General features: G+C 52.9%; 1 protein-coding gene across 2 annotated transcripts in view; it reads right to left on the reverse strand.

Moving 5' to 3' along the window:
• The window catches only part of SEPT9 (septin 9), a 179,502-nt gene extending 161,550 nt beyond the window's left edge, over positions 1-17,952 (reverse strand). The window contains exon 1 of one of the 2 annotated variants that reach the window (XM_027518528.1): positions 17,857-17,952. In XM_027518528.1, the coding sequence (XP_027374329.1) occupies positions 17,857-17,875 (19 nt within the window). In that variant the 5' untranslated portion in view covers positions 17,876-17,952. The remainder of the gene's footprint in view (positions 1-17,856) is intronic. The other variant, XM_027518530.1, reaches the window with a different exon arrangement.
• Positions 17,953-19,444: the final 1,492 nt, after the last annotated feature.

Genomic DNA, 19,444 nt, shown 5'->3' on the forward strand with positions numbered 1-19,444 from the left:
AACTTGCAGAAGGCAGATGGTAACTGCACGAGCCAATTCCTCATCACTCCCTCCCTCTCTCCTACTAGAACTGTTGTTCTGAGGAACTTTGACTACCGCTGGCCTCACACAGCAGAGATGGGAGCATCCTTCCATGGGCACCCATGTGACACTGATGAAAAGTGATAAAGGCGAATCACCCTGCTGAGTGATAAAGGCAAATGGTGATTCCAGGCTGGCCCCGCCAGACAGGCTGGATGGAGCACAGGCTCTGACCTGTGGGGGCATGAGGTGTCGGCATCCGGCTCCCAGAATGCGGGGAGGAGAGGGCAAACCTGGAGTGGCTCTGATTCAAGAGCTGGGGGGAGAGTGAGGTGGAGGCAGGCGCTGCCCCCAAGGCTGCTGAGAGGACAGAAGAGTGAGCATGCGCACCCCTGGTGCCAGCTCCAGCCTCGTCTCCGTGATGGCTGCGACCTCCTCCACACCCTAACGGGGAGCTGCACTGCATTCAGTGACACAGGAGAATTCTCAACATCTGTCCCACCACCACCCCCAACATACACACACACACAATGAGCTGCTTGGAAGTCAGCTGTCTGGGCTGAGAGCGACAGCTGAGCCCACAAGCCCAGTGAATCCTCGATACGGAGACAGCGTGGTGTGGAATGGAGAAAGACCAGACCCCACATTCCTGTGGGTCGAGTCACTTCCGGTTGCACCTCCCCCCATGCCAGCTGGACGCCCACCCTCCCGGACAAAGATTTTAAAAAAAGAGAGAGAGACAAAAGGGTCCGTTCAGGTTAAACCCCAACCCCAGGCATCTGACCCCCAAGAACCAAACCCACAGTGGGGATAGAGCCATGTTAATAAGGAAGACAGCCCATGTCTCAGATGTCTTGGGTGGAGTTATGGTTTTATTTACAGTTTATTTTTCAGATTTCCCGAAATGTACGGCTGGTGCCAGGCAGCCCCTGGCACAGAGAAGATGCCAGGCCTGCTCCCTTAAAAAAGAAGGGGAGGCAGCCACCCAAGGTTCCCGAGCCTGGGGCCACCTCCACCAGAGCCCTGGAAGAAACCCCAAACCTACAGCAGCTGAAATTCAGTTCCTCGGACCTAACTCCTCAGGTCTGTGTCCGAGACCGGCGAACAGGTAGCCGGAAAAGCCTCCAAGACATCGAATGGCTCTCTCCAGGGGAGAACAGGGTGCTTTTTATGCGATTTTAAAATAAAACATACTCGGAAAGAGGGGAGATGATTTGAAGTTCAGCTCTCTGGCATCATCCCAAACCAAATTATTTGAGGGAGGCAGGAAAGCCTGCAGCCAGATGAACAGGGCTTGAATCCAGACCTCGCCAGGCACTCACTGTGGATCCCAGAAATGACCTCCCCTTTCCAAGCCTCAGCTTTCCCATCTGCAGAATGGGGACAGAAATGGGGATTACTCACAGGCGACTAAGACTAAATGAGGCCACATGTTGCAGGCACTTAGCACAGTGCCTGCCACAAAATAAACACTCAACAGATAATATCATTTTTAGGATATCAATGATATACTAATATAAATTATTATTATAATAATTATTGGGACCCTTCTGGTGGTCCAGTGGTTAAAAATCCACCTCCCAATACAGGGAACACAAGTTCGATCCCTGGTCAAGGAGCTAGATCCCATTCGTCTCAACAAAGACCAAAGATCTCGAGTGCTACAACTAAGACACAAAGCAGCCAAACAAATATTTTTTAAAAAAGAAAAGAGGCTTGGCTGCAGCCCTGTTTAAAAATATATATATATATATATAATATGACTAGAGAAGGAAATGGCAACCCACTCCAGTATTCTTGCCTGGAGAATCCCATGCACAGAGCAGCCTAGAGGGCTATGATCCACGGGGTCGCAGAGTCAGACACAACTTAGGGACTAAACCACCATATTATACGACAGCCACATACATACACCAGCCTGGACCCAGGGATTTACAGTCGGACATTCACAACCGCTGGCTGCCCTGTGCTTATGCATTTAAACAAAATGTAAGTTATAACCATGGAGAAGGGAACGGCTACCCACTCCAGTATTCTGGCCTGGAGAATTCCACGGACTGTATAGTCCATCGGGTCACAAAGAGTCGAACACGACTGAGCGACTTTCACTTTCAAGTTATAACCCACGCACCTTGCACGTTGCAGCCAGGGTGCTGCTACCGCAAGAAGAGCTACCAGAAGTCCTATTGGATTCCCTGCCAACTAAGGGAAGCTGACAGCCCTCCCAGCCTCTAGGATGGACTGCTCATTAGAGGAAGCCAGGACAGGGTCTGTGATCCAGAGAAAACAGTGACGATTTGGGGGCTGTGAATCCCAGTGAGATCCCATACTTGCCCCTCTGCCCCCGAAACTCCCCATCTGGCACCTGTGCTCACCTAGGCAGGGCCAAGGCCACTTCCCAAGTGTTCACGAGCTATAGGCCAGTGACGAACACTAGTCAGGTTTCACACGTGGAGGCCACAAGATTAAAATACACTTCTGGGACTTCCCTGGTGGTCTACTGGTTAAGAATCTGCGCTTCCGTTGCAGGGAGCGTGGGTTCAGTTGCTGACAGGGAACCTAGGATCCCACATGCCACACAGCACAGACAAAAAATAAATTAATTTAAAAAAAAAGAAACACTTCAGATCAGATGAAGCAAAAGATAGGAGGAAGCTGTGAGTAGGGACAGGACTCACTGCTGGTCCGTGTCCCAGAGTGAATGAAAACACAGCATTTCAATCAGGAAAGGTGGCCAGACACAGAGATGGGGCTCCTTGGTCCTTGAGAGAAAGGGGCTGAGCCACTGTCCCACCCATGATCGAGGTGGCCAGGGGCAGGGGGAGGATAGCTGGGGTGCTCTGGGGAGCATTGCCTTGTAAAACTACCATGGGGTGGAGAGCCATTACTGCAGCCTGATGGCAGAGCCCACGCCCAGGTAAACAGCCCTGCATTCTCCCTGACCCTTCACCATAGACCAGCCAGGTGCCCCTCAACTGGGCAGACCAGTGCTGGCCCCCCAAGTCTAGGGGCCTGGATGCCTATCTCATGGGCGTTCCCTGTGCATATAATTTGGGGAGTCTGGAAAAGAGAGAGAAGGACACAGTTACTGTGAAGACCTCTTATATTTTTTCCTTTCAGCCAAATTTTTATGAGAGAATCTGGCAAAATGCTAGATTAAATGTGCACTGGGAATCTAAACAGACTCTGGAGCTACTGTATTATTGTTTAGTTGCTGAGTCGTGTCTGAGTCTTTTGCGACCCCATGGACTGTAGCCCACCAGGCTCTTCTGTCCATGGAATTTTCCAGGCAAGAATACTGGAGTGGGTTGTCATTTCCTCCTCCAGGGGATCCTGCTGACCCAGGGATCGAACTCACGTCTTCTGCATTGGCAGACGGGTTCTTTACCACTGAGCCATCAGGGAAGCCCAGTGTATTATTATTATATTAGTGACAGGGGACTTCAGGCACCATCATCTCCTATTGGGGTCGCAGAGCCACTGTCCCACCCATGATCGGGGTGGCCGTCCTCAACCCCTCTGGGGTCTCACACACCCCAGACATCTTAAGCCAAGGAGGGGGCAGAGCAGGAATCAGGCTGTCCCCGGGGGAGGGTGACGTGGCCACACGCACACACGCACACACACATCCTTTGCTCTAGTGCCAGCAACGCATGGGACCGGGCAGCCCTTCCCAGCCAGAAAGTCACCATTTTCTCAAAAGGGAGCTTTGCAGGAAGGAGCACCGTGCACACTCGAGCACAAACACCCATCTTCAATAACGACAGGAGATTATCTGCGGAAAGGAATCAATACTCAATTTTTTCTTAAGAATCACACGAGTCCCTCCGGAAAGGACAAAGTCATTTGGACCTTGGCCAGGAGCCTCCTGCCACTCCGGCTGCCCCCAGCACCACAGTCTTCCCCTCCCCTGAGGTTCCTGTGCTCACAGAGGCTGTGAAGAGCTGTCTGGATCAAAGCCAAGGGCTTCAGCTGGCAGTGAAGAGTCCCATTCCAGGCTTATCTTCAGAGGAACCTGAGATAAGGAGATAAGCCTCCTTCCTCTTCTCCCTCTTCTGCCCTTCGCCTTTGCTGCCCACTGAGGTGTGCACTCAACAGGTGAGCAGGGCAGCCTTCCTCCTCCCTCCAGGCTGGCAGCTGGGGCTGCGGATTAAAAGGAACCTCAAGGATTCAGCCTTGCTGACCTGCTCCGGCATAAGACTAAAAAACTGCAGAAAGTTCCGTTTTCAGCAAAGCTTGGGGTCTCAAAGCCACAGGTTCTAGTCCCTTCTCTGACTTCTGCCCTGACCTGCCATTCCCCTTTTCAAGTGGAGGGAGTGCTCCTGGCCCACAGCCCACCCAGCTGCAAAGCCCCAGCCCAAAGGGGGCCTAGCCCTTGATGCTGACGGCTAGGGTGGGGCCAGGCAGAGCCACACCCAGGGGAGAGTAAGCGACACCAGGGTGCAAATCTGCCTCCAGCTCTCAGTGCATCGTCAGGTAAGTTTTTAGTCTTTCTAAGCCTCGGTTTCCACCCCTACAAAATGTAGACTCATGAAAATATTGGTGAGCATCTCCTCTGTACCAGGCACTGTGTAAGGAGATGGGGACACAGCCGTGACCAACAGTGAGCTGGCCACCCTCTTGGTGGCGCTCCCGGCCCAGCGGGGAGGCAACACGGATACCACAGGCCGAGGAAGTGCCTGCAGAGGGCCTGGGTCATCACCGCTAGAGGCCAAGTTCATCACATGACATCAGTGCTGACCAAGAACGCACGGGGCCCTTCCCTTGAGGGTTCACCAGCCCTGGGCATCTGCACTCTGGGTCCCATTCACATAAAAGACCCTGCCATCCAAAATACACGATACTTGGGAATTCCTGGTGGTCCAGTAGTTAGAACTCCATGCTTTTGCTGCCAAGGATATGGGTTCAATCCCTGGTCAGAAACTAAGATCCCACAAGCTGAGGGGCACAGCCAAATAAAAACAACACAAAAGCATGACAGCTAAGTCTGAATTTCAGCTAAACAACAGATAATTTAAAGCAGAAATGTACCCTTCATCCTTCTCCCTTCCCAGGCTCTCTTCAGTGGCAGAGGAGTTGACCTCTGCAGGCTGAGGTCTCTGGGTCCCCAGGTCTACAGCCTTTTGGCAGGATTCCACCTATAGGAGGAGACTGGAAGGTGAGAGTCAGGGAGAACCAGGGTAGATCTTTCCCTTGGAAGGTTTCTCCAACAGCAGATTTTGTCTGCTCTGCAGCTGCAGCTCCAGCCAGGCAGGTTCACCTTCGGGCAGATTCACCTTCGTCCAGCGTTCCATCAGGTAACCCTGATCCCTGGACTCTGATAACACGCCTTCCTCCCTCTGATCCTTTGATGGGGGGCGGATGGGGAGTAATGACTTCTCCCCTGCTGATCTCTGATTGTCTCCAAGAAGCTAAGAAACATCAAACACCAGGGTTCTTAGTTCAGGTACATCCCACTTCAAGGTACTTGACAAGGGCCATAGAAATACGTTCACACAGTCAAGTGTTTTTGCAAAATTTGCAAAATGGAATAAATTTTAACCCCAGTCAGCTACGATTGCTTTCTCCTGCTCAGAGTTCCTGCCCCCTGTCCTTTCTCCAGTGGAGGGGTGGCTGGCCTTCGGGGGCTCCTGCTGGTGAAAAGCAGAATTGGGAGAACAGTTCGGCTCTCAGTGGGCTTTATTTACAAGGTTTACAGTTATTTCCGTGCATAGTTAAGTGACTGCTCGTCACCCCCATGTTAAGGCCAGGAATACTCCTACTTACTTTCCCAAATCTACTGTGCAAAATCTGAAGGAATAAGATAGGAATGTGTCTGCTGTATTTAAAATGGATACTAACAGGGACCTACTGTAGAGCCCGTGGAACTCTCCTCAGTGTTCTGTGGCAGTCTGGATGGGAGGGGAGTTTGGGGAAGAATGGATACAGGTATATGGCTGAGTCCCTTCGCTGTTCATCTAAACCTGTTGCAACATTGTTAATTGGCTATACCCCAATACAAAATTAAAAGTTAAAAAAATTATAATAAAATAAATGGACAAAAAGATATGAATGTGTCCTGCAGTACCTGTTGCCAGAAAAATGTGGGCAGTGTGGGAGAGCAAGACCTGAAGCATATGGAGCCAGAGGTGGTTTGGTCGCTAAGTCGTGTTTGACTCTTGTGATCTCATGAACTATCGTTCACCAGGCTCCCCTGTCCTTGGGATTTCCCAGACAAGAATACTGGAGTGGGTTGCCATTTTCATCTCTAGAGGATCTTTCCGATCCAGGGATTGAACCCTGGTCTCCTGCAATGCAGGCAGATTCTTAATGATGGAGCCACCAGGGAAGACCTAGCCAGAGGCTGATCTGTGGGAAATTATTCCAGTCACCAAATATAACGTTGTAAGCAGAGAATCCAATTCTCTTCAACTCAAAACAGAAAGTATCTCTGGTCAGAAAAAAATGTAATAATGTACCACATAAAGTCGTGGCTTCCCAAGTGGGAAGAACCTGCCTGCCGATGTGGGAGACATAAGAGACTCAGGTTTGATCCCTGGGTAGGGAAGATCCCCTGGAGGAAGGCACGGCAACCCACTCTAGTATTCTTGCATGGAGTATCCCCATGGACAGAGGAGCCTGGTGGGCTACAGTCCATGGGGTCGTAAACAGTCAGAGACGACTGAAGCAACTTAGCACACGTGCAAACCACGTACGGTTACAAATGCCCTGTACTTGTCTCTTTCTTTCTGGATGGGAATCACATGAAAACGGAATTTATCAGAATTCTTGTGTTTATAGGATGAAAAATTGCAGCAGGTGCCACAAGCTCTGAGTTAAGGTACCCTTTTTCACACATCCCAACAACCAAAAGTAAAAATTAAAAAAAAAAAAATTATTTGGCCACACTGCACAGTATGCAGGATCTTAGTTCCCCAACCAGGGATCAAACCCGTGTCCCCTGTAATGGCAGGGCAGAGTCTTAATTACTGGACCCTCCCCACTCAACCAGGGAAGTTCCTAAATTTTGATTAACTAAGAGATGAATTATCTTTCTAGTCTCTCAGTAAAAAACCATATTACACAGTCATCATATAAAGAAGTGATCAAGCAGTGTTCAGCCAAAAAATATAGGGAAATAAATTACTTTGGAGAGACAGGACAAGTAGTTGATTAATAAAAAAAAAAAATAATATTAGCTTTCTGAATTGGGAGGATGCTTATGAAATTTGCCCACTGTTTAAAATTTATAATCTCAAATGTCTTTTCTCATTCTCAACAAATAAGTGAAAGTGAAGTTGCTTAGTCGTGTCCGACTCTTTGCGACCCCGTGGACTGTAGCCCACCATGCTCCTCCGTCCATGGGATTCTCCAGGCAAGAATACTGGAGTGGGTTGCCATTTCCTTCTCCAGGGGATCTTCTTGACCCAGGGATCGAACCCAGGTCTCCCGCATTGCGGGCAGATGCTTTAACCTCTGAGCCACCTGGGAAGCCCCAATTGTCTCAACAAATAATTCCATGCGTATTGTTAAAGAGCTGTTATAAACCCCACACACACACCTGGCTGCCTATTTGTGCCCTATGGCTTCTCCATCTTCTGTACATTTAAGTCCTTCTGTTCTAAATCCTGGAGTGGTTTTTATTTCCTGGTTAGACCCTGGTTCACATGCCATGAGCAAACTGTTCATATGAGAAAGATGAGCAGACTAACAAAGTAGGGCCCACGGACCAAGGGGGAAATTGTGGATAAGGTGGAGGATGGTTAGCGATCAGAAACCAATGACAACAACAAAAGGGGCAGCAAGGGGACACCCCGGAATATGAGAAAGGCTGAACCATCCTTTGAGTCCTCCTGCTTAATGGGCAGCAGGTCACCAAAGAGGCGGATGTGTCTCACTCAACCTGTCAATGCTTATGAGATTAAATCCAAGGATACTCATAGGGAGGTGTGATCAGGGACTGAGGGGCAGAGGCCCTGGGAGGGGAGCTGGGAGGGGAGAGAAACAAAGGAGCAGCCACGGAAGGTCGGCCGGACAGGCAGCACTGTGGCCTGGCCTGGGGAGCCTGAAGGTTCCAGAAGAAACTGCGGCCCAAGTAACCCGACAGCAGAATGAAGGATCTCCAGGAGAGGTGGCTGCCTACCTGGGGGCAGGTGGCCCATCTCTAAGACTAAGGCATGCCCAAGGAAGCAAGGAAACCCCCTCCGGCAACCTGTAGGGGCCAAAGAAGAGAGGGAGAGGAGAGGTGGGGGCCGGGGGGGGGCAGTCGGCATCATATGCCAGCCAGAGAGAGGAACTGCAGACTGTAGGCAACAAGGCAGATCTTTTAAAGGACAAGTAAACCCTGGGACTTCTCAGCGGCTATAAGCAGGCTGATAGTTGGGGCAAATGGCATTTTCTGTTCATTAAAACTCTTAATAACTGCTGCGTTGAGAACCCTTGCTTGGAACTTCTCTGGCAGCTCAATGGTAAAGAATTCACCTGCCAACGCAGGCTCGATCCCTGAAATGGGAAGATCCCACAAGCCTCAGAGCAACTAAGCCCGAGCACCACAACGACTGAGCCTGTGCTCTCAGAGCCGGGGAGTTGCGACTACTGAGCCCACGTGCCCCGACCACTGAAGCCCCAGCGCCCTAGAGCCCGTGCTTTGCAACAAGAGAAGCCACCGCAATGAGAAGCCTGCACACCACGCTCCCCACAACTAGAGAAAAGCCCGGGCAGCAACGAAAATCCAGCACGGCCAAAAATAAATAAATAACATTGTATAAAGAAAAGAACACTTGTTTGGTTTCTGGAGCCATCCCAGGAATGCTGGGAATCATCTTGGGCAGTGTTTTATTAAATTAATTGCCTCCAAAAATTTCCAGTATCCAGCCAGTCCGTGTCTCACAGCTGTAAGCACGGCTACTGTTGTAAGCACGGCTACTGTTAACATCTCCAGCTCAGCACAGCATTCTCGGTTGAGGGTCACGGACGCCCACCACCAAGGAAGAGCGCCAGCATCCGCAGACCGTTCAAGCGCTCTGGCGAGAGGATGGCTAAGTAAATTCGGCAACACCCACTCTGAAGAGCCATTCAAACTGTAATTAGGGGATCCATGCATGGGATCTGATTTTCATGTGAAAAGAGCAGAATTAAAGATGATCTGCAATGGAACAAAATAGAAAGCCTAGAGATAAATCCACGCACATATGGACACCTTATCTTTGACAAAGGAGGCAAGAATATACAATGGATTAAAGACAATCTCTTTAACAAGTGGTGCTGGGAAAACTGGTCAACCACTTGTAAAAGAATGAAACTAGAACACTTTCTAACAGCATACACAAAAATAAACTCAAAATGGATTAAAGATCTCAACGTAAGACCAGAAACTATAAAACTCCTAGAGGAGAACATAGGCAAAACAGTCTCCGACATACATCACAGCAGGATCCTCTATGACCCACCTCCCAGAATATTGGAAATAAAAGCAAAAATAAACAAATGGGACCTAATTAAACTTAAAAGCTTCTGCACAACAAAGGAAACTATTAGCAAGGTGAAAAGGCAGCCTTCAGAATGGGAGAAAATAATCGCAAATGAAGCAACTGACAAACAACTAATCTCAAAAATATACAAGCAACTCCTACAGCTCAACTCCAGAAAAATAAACGACCCAATCAAAAAATGGGCCAAAGAACTAGACATTTCTCCAAAGAAGACATACAGATGGCTAACAAACACATGAAAAGATGCTCAACATCACTCATGATCAGAGAAATGCAAATCAAAACCACTATGAGGTACCATTTCATCCCAGTCAGAATGGCTGCGATCCAAAAGTCTACAAGCAATAAATGCTGGAGAGGGTGTGGAGAAAAGGGAACCCTCTTACACTGTTGGTGGGAATGCAAACTAGTACAGCCACTATGGAGAACAGTGTGGAGATTCCTTAAAAAACTGGAAATAGAACTGCCTTATGATCCAGCAATCCCACTGCTGGGCATACACACTGAGGAAACCAGAAGGGAAAGAGACACGTGTACCCCAGTGTTCATCGCAGCACTGTTTATAATAGCCAGGACATGGAAGCAACCTAGATGTCCATCAGCAGACGAATGGATAAGAAAGCTGTGGTACATATACACAATGGAGTATTACTCAGCCATTAAAAAGAATACACTTGAATCAGTTCTAATGAGGTGGACGAAACTGGAGCCTATTATACAGAGTGAAGTAAGCCAGAAAGAAAAACACCAATACAGTATACTAATGCATATACATGGAATTTAGAAAGATGGTAACAATAACCCTGTGTACGAGATAGCGAAAGAGACACTGATGTATAGATCAGTCTTATGGACTCTGTGGGAGAGGGAGAGGGTAGGAAGATTTGGGAGAATGACATTGAAACATGTATAATATCATGTATGAAATGAGTCGCCAGTCCAGGTTCAATGCACAATACTGGATGCTTGGGGCTGGTGCACTGGGACGACCCAGAGGGATGGTATGGGGAGGGAGGAGGGAGGAGGGAGGAGGGTTCAGGATGGGGAACATATGTATACCTGTGGTGGATTCATTTCGATATTTGGCAAAACTAATACAATATTGTAAAGTTTAAAAATAAAATTAAATTAAAAAAAAATAAAGATGATGTGTACAGAGAATATGCAACACTCTGAAAAAACATTATATCCCTTTGATAATTAAATCAAACAATACGACCGGTGCATGTGGAAACAAGTCCAAAGGGAACCCAAAAAACAATGTTGTAACCGATGGGATTGGAGAATCTGTCCTTTTAATTTCCTGTTCACATTGTTTGGTAACAAGTAACAAACAAGATTACCTGGGGCTTCCCAGGTGGCTCAGTGGTAAAGAATCCGCCTACCAATGCAAGAGATGCCAGAGACGTGGGTTCCATCCCTGGGTCGGGAAGATTCCCCCGGAGTAGGAAATGGCAACCCACTCCAGTGTTCTTGCCTGGAAAATCCTATGAACAGAGGAGCCTGGCAGGCTACAGACCACGGAGTCACAAAGACTTGGACACGACTGAGTGACTGAGCTTCACCACCATGAACAAAACGAACAACTAAAGGAAAAAAGGCAAGAGAGAAAGAAGAGATACACAGTGTCTTTTATAAAGTTTTCCTTTTTAAAAGTAAAGTAAGGCACAGGCTTGGCAGCTAGAGCGTCAGGCCCCAGGGACCAGGAAAACGCTGCTGCCTGGAAGATCCTCTCCCCACGGCTCAAGAGTTTGTTCACCACCCCTCGGGGCCCCTGACATGGACCGGAAGTCTACCTCCCCTGCTCCGGCCACCTATGTGCACGCGGCTGTCATTCCACCACCTGGCGTTGTCCCCACGACATCTACACTGGGTAACCTCTGCACGAAAACCCAACACCTGCGCCTGAGCCCTGCATCTAGAGTCCAAGTCACCTGTTCATTAATGAGGTTTGCAAACCACCCCCTGACAGCCCTCCGGGTTGATTAGCCCAGTCCTTCGGCTGGAAGACGACAGGGGTTGTATTTAATAAACCACTTCCAAGTGGCTTTGGGTTACAGGAGCCTTACTCTCTGGCTGAGCCCCGATCCTGGTGGAAACAGGAGGCACAGTCCAAGGGAGGGCTGTGAAGGCCCCAGGATGTGGATCAGATTGATTGGCAGGACAAGCCCAAGGCAGCCCGCCAGCTCGCCTCTGCCCAGGTCTGCCCAGCCCCTCCTGGTAACCATGTTTGTGGGAGTGATCCCCGGCCAGGCTGCCCCAACACGCCTGGCCCAGCCGAGACAAGGGGCCCAGGCACACTCTCAGGGAGGTCTAGGGTGGACGCAGCCAGCCCTGGTTCCCAGGTACAGCCTTGAGGGACCCCGCAGGCCAGTCACAGCCCAGGCTTCACAGTACACCTACCCTTGAAGAGCTCTGGGGGGAACAAGGCCTCCCCAGGAACCAGAAAGAAGGCAAAGTCACCCGCATCTCTCACGGGGATCCCTCTTGCCTCGGTCCGGCCTCTGAAACCCTGGGCCAGAGAGGGCACTCCTTCCTGGGGAGGGGGTGATCTGGCCCTTCTCACCCCACCCAGCACTTCCAGGGGCCCTTGGGAAGCTGGGGGCCACACATGCAGGCCGGAGCAGCCATCCAGGGTTCCTCTCCCCCGTCACAAAGCCAGCATTGCTCAGAGGATGACCAGGACTCGAGCTCCGTCCAGAGAGGGCAGGCAGCCGGCTGCCCTGTGCGCTGGGATCATCTTCCTCTCCCCCTTCCTATCCCAGAGGCTTGCAGGCTGCCAGCAGTCACGCTTCGCAGAACCAGGTCAGATTAGGCCCGGAACAAAGCTCGGTTGTTGCAAGGCTTCCAAGAGGCCACTGACAGCAGGACGCCCGGAGCCGCCTCCCCCTCCCCTGGGCAGCGCCTCAATGCCCCCCCTTCACGTGGGCTGCAAATGGACCCGGCCCCCAGGGTAGGGACAGGGAGATAAGGCAGGGAGAAACTGGGCTGGGAGCAGAAGGCCACAGTCAACTCAGGAGACCCGAGGCCAGGACGCCCTTCCAGAGCGGTGCTGAAAGCCACCAGCCCGCAGGAAGGAGCCAGCCCTCAGCAACGCCCAGCAGACTCTTCTAGGAAGAATAACTGAACCTACAGGGAGGCTCGAAACAGGCCAAGAACTTGCAAAATGGGCACCCCCAGCTCAGACCAGCTGCTCCAGCAAAACCATGGGTACTTCGCCTCTCGACAGAGTTTCTGGGCCCAGTTACAGCTGCCCAACAGGGAAGGGGCAGGCTGACCAGCTACCGGCTTCAGGGATCCTTCAGTTCTCCTGTCAAACTCAGGGACCCATGGCCCCAGGCCTGACCTCAGGACCCCCGGCCCCAGAGGCCTGTGACCAGCAGGACAGGCTCCCTTCCATCAGTGCTTCTGGACAGGCAATATCTTGTAGCTGCCATGGGGACTCACTGGCCAAGGTCTCTGCTGGAGCACTGCGGGGTCTGTAACCTTGCGTGCTCCTCTTTGGGTCCCCAGGGGCATCCCCAGCCACTCATACCCACCGATCCCCCATGAGTCCCCTGACGATGCCTATGGCTGGGGTGTTCCAAAGTTACAGCTCCAGGAACTTCCCCGGTGATCTAGTGGTTAAGAATTCACCTTGCAATCAGGGTATGCAGGTCTGAGCTGTGAGGGGGGAGCTAAGATCCCGCGTGCCGCAGAGCAAGTAAGCCGGCAAGCCACAACTAGAGAAAGCCCGCATGCCACACGGAAGACCCAGCAGAGTCAAAAAAAAAAATTACAAAAAAACAAAGCAATAGCTCCTGTAGGGGTGCAGGAACCCAGCATGTCACCTCCCTCCCCACCCACCACTTAACCCCCCCACCTGCCCCTCCGCCCCCCAAGGCCTGGGACCTCTCTCTGCAGCCCCCCTCCCCCAGGCAAGGCCACCAGCGGGATCCGCCCAGGAACTGGTGCTCAAGGCCCCAGGGGCCGGGCCCTGTGCCGTAGTGTGCTGAACCCTTCTTATCAAGTACATCTTAAGCAAACTGCAGAGCCCACACAGCGCTGCTCATGGACAAACAGCAGTGCATGCAGAAACAAGGTCCCACCCCCAGGTCCCATCCCTGTGGGGCCTGGGATGGGCAGGGAGTCTCAGAGGACGGTGGCCCAAGAAGCTGGGCGGAGGATGATGGGGGGTGCCTTTTCCGGCTGTTGGGGTCCCTGGTGAGATGCCCTCTGTTGACACTCACACACAGGAGCTCCGGGCACATGGCCGGCCCATCCTTCCACCTTGAGGGGCCATCTCGTGCCCTTTCTGCACCGGGGCTCACCCAGGAGTTTCCAGGACGGTGGGTTGTCTCAAACTCAGGTGCATTGCCAGATGCGTGGCACTCCGTGTTTGGAACCCCTCTGGGCAGGCTGGGGAGATGCTGACAGGCAGGTGGCTTTGGCAGGGGGTGGAGGGGGGGCAGTGGGGGAAGAGGTGAGCCCAAGGGGTGGGCAGATAACTGCCAACAGGCTGAGGAGGGGAGGGGCCGCAGGATCAGGCTCCGCCAGCTCCCCAAGGACTGGGAGGGCCTCTGGGTCCATAAGGGTCTGGGACCCTGGGCACCAGTCCAATGGAGGCGTAGACAGACTGCCCGAGGTGGCTATTTCTCTCCGCCCAGGTCCCTGCAGGAGCCCAAGCGAGCCAGCAGGCTGCGACCTGAGGAGGCAGAGGTGCGGCAGCCAGAGTGGGGCGGAGGGGCAGGGCCAAAAGAGGAAGGAACCGGCCTTCCACCCGCGCTCCTCGCCCTCACCCCTGGCTCCCGCTCCAGGACTTGCTCCTCTCCTCTCCGCTTCCCAGAACTCAGCTCCCCAAGCGCTGGGCGTGGGGAAGACTGCTCTACCGGCTAATCTCTCGAACTGCAGCCTCCTGCCCTGCCCAGGGCTCTGCGTAGCAAGTGCAAGAGCTTTTCAACCTTCGGTAGGCCAGGTACTGCTTCGGAGATCTCCTGAAAGTCACCAAGCATCTCCGAATGATTCCCCAAGTGCACACCAGCTGGATTTTATTCCGCATTTCTGTGGCTCGTGGACCTCAGCTAAGCGCCCTGAGCACTGAGAATTCCCAGGGGATCCGGGGCCACTGAAGGCACAGTGGCACAGTATGCCACCAGAAGTCCCAAATTCAGGACACCGGAAAGGTTTCGACAGCAGCCCGCTCTGACACCAAGGGGCTGAGGGGGAAGCCTGGGCCACAATTCTGGTCTCCAAACCAACAGAGGCCCAGGGAGGGTGCCAGCAGCCCCCTCAGGCATCCTGGCAAAGCTGGTGACACACAGCCTCGTTGTGTGTGCTCCCTGCGAGTGATAAGGATAATGAAGCGAGTTACGAACGGTGCAGGCATTCAAGCCTTTCACGCATGAGCTCATTTCATCGTTACAACAAATCAGCATTGCCCCTGTCTACCAGATGAGGCAAACGAGACACATGACAAGGTGGAGGAGGTGGCAGCCTAGGATTTAACTCCGGGAGCCCGTGCTGTGAACCACTGAGCCACACTGCCCGCAGCTCTGCCTGGCTGGAACACCGAGCGAGGCGCATCCAGGAAGCGCCTGGAGCAGAACTGGAACTGCCAGACACAGAGCTGTTCCCACGCAAGCCCCTGGCACCCTGCAGCCTCAGTGGGCACTCACTCTATTCCCCACCTAGAAGGACCCTCTTTATTCTCCACCTTCTCAATGCTGCTGATTCTCCAAGGCCCACTCAATCCCGGCTCCCCCAGAAACCTCCCCTACCCAGGGCAATCCGGTAGCTTTTGGAGACTGCACCGCTGGGGTGGGGGGGTGTTAACTAGCCAGGTTAACACTCTGCATCCTGCCTCCCATGAGAATGCAGCTTGCTTGCAAACAATGCCCACGTCTTTCCATCATCTTTGTACCCTCAAGGCCCTAGCTGCACAGGCCCCGTGCCTAATGCAGGTCCAGTGAGTGTTTACCTAAGGCACTCAGGATCCCCTCAAACATATTTTTAAAATTCCTCCCTTTTCAGAGACTCGTGAGCGCTCAAGCCAGCTCTACTGAGAACATATTTGATTTTTTTCTTTCTTTTTTAGCGTTTAAACAACATTTATTATTTACTTGGCTTTGATGGGTCTCAGTTGCAGCATGTGAGATCTAGTTCCCCAACCAGGGATCGAACCCAGGCAGATCCCCTGCTCTGGGAGCGCAGAGTCTTAGCCACTGGACCACCAGGGAAGTCTCTCAATTTATTTCTGAGCCCACAAATAGGTCCCAAAGGAATAATCCCACTCAATCCAGGTGAAAAATAAAAGCGCTCCTGGTTGGCTGTCCTTGAATTTTTTGACACCGGGGATCCTTCACAGTTTGATGCTTTTCCTAATTTCAGGGCACTGATGCTACATGGGAGTCAGTCTGACTTTGCAACGAGAGAGGGCACCAACAGAACTGGACCCCCCTCAGGAGGGGACCAAGCGGCCACCCTGCCCCTGGGCAAGCCCCCTCCAGCCCAACCCCACACAACGGCAACAGAGTGACCCAGCTCGCCTTGGACCATCGCCAGGAGGAGAAGCTGGAAGAGGTCCAAGCTCTCCCAGGCCCGTCCTCGAGGGCCCTGCCCCTTCAGGTAAACACCAGAGACAGGGAGGCTGCCTTTACAAGAGCTGGTTCCTACCCACCTGTGAACACTACTTTGAAACCTTCCTCTTTTTTTTTTTTTTCTTTTTTTTAATTTGCCAGGGCAGGAGGGAGCGGGCATGGAAAAGACACATCCAGCCTGCCTCAGAGGCCCTCTTGCATCTGTGTAGGAGGGTCTCAAAGTCCCCCTAGGAAAAGGCCAGCTCACCAGGGGGACTCTGGTGGCCAGACTGATCAGCAGAAGGCAAAGTGTGAGGAGCCAAGGGCAAGAGCCAGCTGGTGTCCCTGGGCCACACCGGGCTGTTGAACTCAGGGGAAGGGCGATGCCCACAACCATCTCAAGTATGTGGAACACGTTGGAGAGAAAGGCCCAGCGCCAAACCCTCGCCTATGCCACCTGGAAGCCCCCTCCTCCCCCACCATTACATCAACGCCCCCACACTCCAGGGAGGGAGCTGTGTTCAGGATGGGTGAGGGCCATGCTGTTTGCAACAGGAGGTGAAAGTTGAAATTCTAAGCCACTGACCCGGAAGGCCATTTTAGGGGAAGTTCTGAGTAATTCTCTTTGAGACGAGTTATTCTTTATTACTTGTTTTGTTTCTGAAAAACATGGAAAACAGGAGAAGACTGGGAAAATGTCCCAAAGGCAGGGGGATGGCCCAAAAGACCTCTTCAGCTCCAACTAAGTACCGTGACTCTGTCCTCTTATCAAGAAAAATTAATTCATGAGTCCTTGGCAGAAAACTTCATGTCCAAGTAGATTAAGGGGAAGAACATGAGGAGAAATTTTGCAGGGTTAGCACAAGAAGAGATGCCGTTTATAACTTGACCACTAAGGAAGACAAAGGATCCGGCCTGGATCCTTTGGGGAAAATCACAAATTAAAAAAACAAAGGGAAAAAAGAACAGATCTAGATTCCCCTTAACAAGACCTTCAAGGCTTGTGACCTCAGTTTACCCATCCTCAAAATGGAACTTCAGAGTACCCAAGGGGAAAATGCTTATGAAGGATCCTGAGTGCATGGTGGGAACTGGCCAGGCCCCTTCACCTGTCAAGCCTGCTAGTGAAGCTGGGATGCCAGCAAACCAAAAGGCATCCTGACACCCTAAAGGTGAACCCGAGTGGGCTGCAGGTGTAGCTGGATAGTCCCATTTGGGAATTTCCGGTGCTCCACTGGGTAGAGGAATAACAGGAATTCACCTGAAGAAAGGATGCTAAGACCTGGACCACCAGTCCTAGAAGCTGACCCCAAGGAAATCATCCACACAGCCCCCTCCCACGCACTCATACGCACGGAGCGGGACCCAGAACGCCCGGACTCTCGGCCCCTGTCAAGTCAGCGACTCTGGAGAAGGTACAAGGGGGAAGGAGGGGGAACCGGAAGGATGGCCAGCCCAGGGCAGCGGCTCCCACAGTGGCCCCTCCAGACGCCTGAGCGAGTAGTGGCCGACAGACGGGGGCAGGAGACTCTCCGCCAAGGTCAGAATCGGGGCCCAACCGTCTTGGGGGTCAGAGAGTTCGAGCACCCGGACTCCCCAGGACACCAGTGGTCTCGGACTAGCGCGCGGGCCGAGACCCTGGAGCGCCGACGTAGAAGCAGAGGAGAAAAATGTGGTGGGGGGGCCCAGCGTCTGGTCAGCGATCCCGATCCGGGGTGCAGCTGCGTCAGCTGGCCGGTGGGACGCCCCACACCTCAGAGCTTGCCCCGGGACCCCGACCTCCCCCTGCCCGCTCCGGGCGCGGCGCCCACCTGTGTAAGACTTCTTCATGGTGCCGTCGCGGCCGCCGCTCCCAGCAGAGTGTGGCGGGGAGGCCGTGGGGCTCGCGCTCCCAGGTCGCTAATCCCGGGCCGGGAGTGGGAGGGGTGAGGGCCGGGAGGAGGGGTCGGGCCCGGCCCCGCCCCGGCCCGGCCGGCCCCGCGGAGGTGTGCGCCGAGCCCCGCCCCGCGCACTCACACCTGGCGGAGCCGCGCGCCCCGCGCATCCCGACCCCCGGCCTGAAGCGCCAGCCCCGCGCCGGGTCCTGAGCTCGCCCCGGTTCGGCCCGGGCGCGGCCCTGCACTGCACCCCGGATGCAAGCTGTCCGAGGGTGGGGGTCGCCAAGGTGGCGACCGTCCCCAGCAGCCACACCCGCCCCCTCCCCGCAGGCACGAACGGTTCCTTCCGGGGCGTCGCCGGCACTTTTCCCGTCCAGAGTCTGGGCGGGGCGTGGCCTTGCCAGGTGGCAGCGGGAGGAGCGGCGCAGGGAGCGGCCTGGGGCCGGGTGGTGGTCCTTATGCACCGCCCGGGGGGGATCGGAGTCCGCAGACCGGCTAAGTGGACCGGGCAGGACCCGGCAGGCGAAGTCCCTACCGTATGTGCCCCTCTACTTTCTTGGTAATCCAGAGGGCAGACTGCCTTGACTGCTTTATGAACTGGGGCCTCAGTTACCTCATCTGTACAATGGGTACGTTGGACCAGATGATAACTTATGTTGCATCTGAGAAATATCGAACACCTTCCCGGCATCAGGTACTGCGCGCGGTCAGGGCCTCGACGTCGGAGCGCAAATACGAGGGCACGCATCTTTATAACCTGGGTAACGCAGTAAGGAGAATCTGAGTTCCTGAGCAAAAATTGTGCAGAATTCTCTCTGCTTTTGTATCCCTAAAGAAGTTTCCATACGAAAATGATTTTTTAATACAGAGGGAAAAGTGATGAATTTTGTCAAGCGGGTGTTGTCAGAATTTTACTGAGGTAATTCCAAAACAAGGTTTTAAAGAATGAGCAGGAATTTGCCAGGCAGCCAAGGTGTTCCTGGAAGAGGGAAGGGCGTGGCGGAGCGGGAGGCGCTCGGCATCCCAGAACCTGCGGAAACAGATACGCAAGGGCCGCGCGGTCCAGGGATGAAAAAGGGAGCAGAGGAAGCGATCCCGGAAGCGCCCCCAAGCTCTCAGCTGGGGCGCAACGCTGCCTTCTGCCCGACAATCCAAAGCCTGTTCGGAAAATTAACATCACCAAAACACCCTCTTCCCTTTTCCCTCTTCTCAAAGATCCAAAAGCAATTCCATTGCCTGCTAGAAAGTAGAAAACCTGCCTAAGTAAGATTTGAGGCACACTTGATTCCACCAGATTGTTCCACCTGCTCCCCTTCTTAAGAAATCTGTCCAGCCACAGGCCTGCAAGTCTGGCCACATGACCCGTCCCACACCCTCTGGCTAGACTGATGGACGTTGGACTCCACCTGGGTCAACCTCCGTCTCCTTATCTAGGGACCTGGGGAGGAGGCGAGGGAGGGAAGAAGCCACAGGCCTGGAAACTGGAGATGAATTGTTAACATCTGTCTTTGGGTTCTGGGAT

Source organism: Bos indicus x Bos taurus, chromosome 19, assembly GCF_003369695.1.
Source record: "Bos indicus x Bos taurus breed Angus x Brahman F1 hybrid chromosome 19, Bos_hybrid_MaternalHap_v2.0, whole genome shotgun sequence".
Taxonomy (NCBI): Eukaryota; Metazoa; Chordata; class Mammalia; order Artiodactyla; family Bovidae; genus Bos; species Bos indicus x Bos taurus.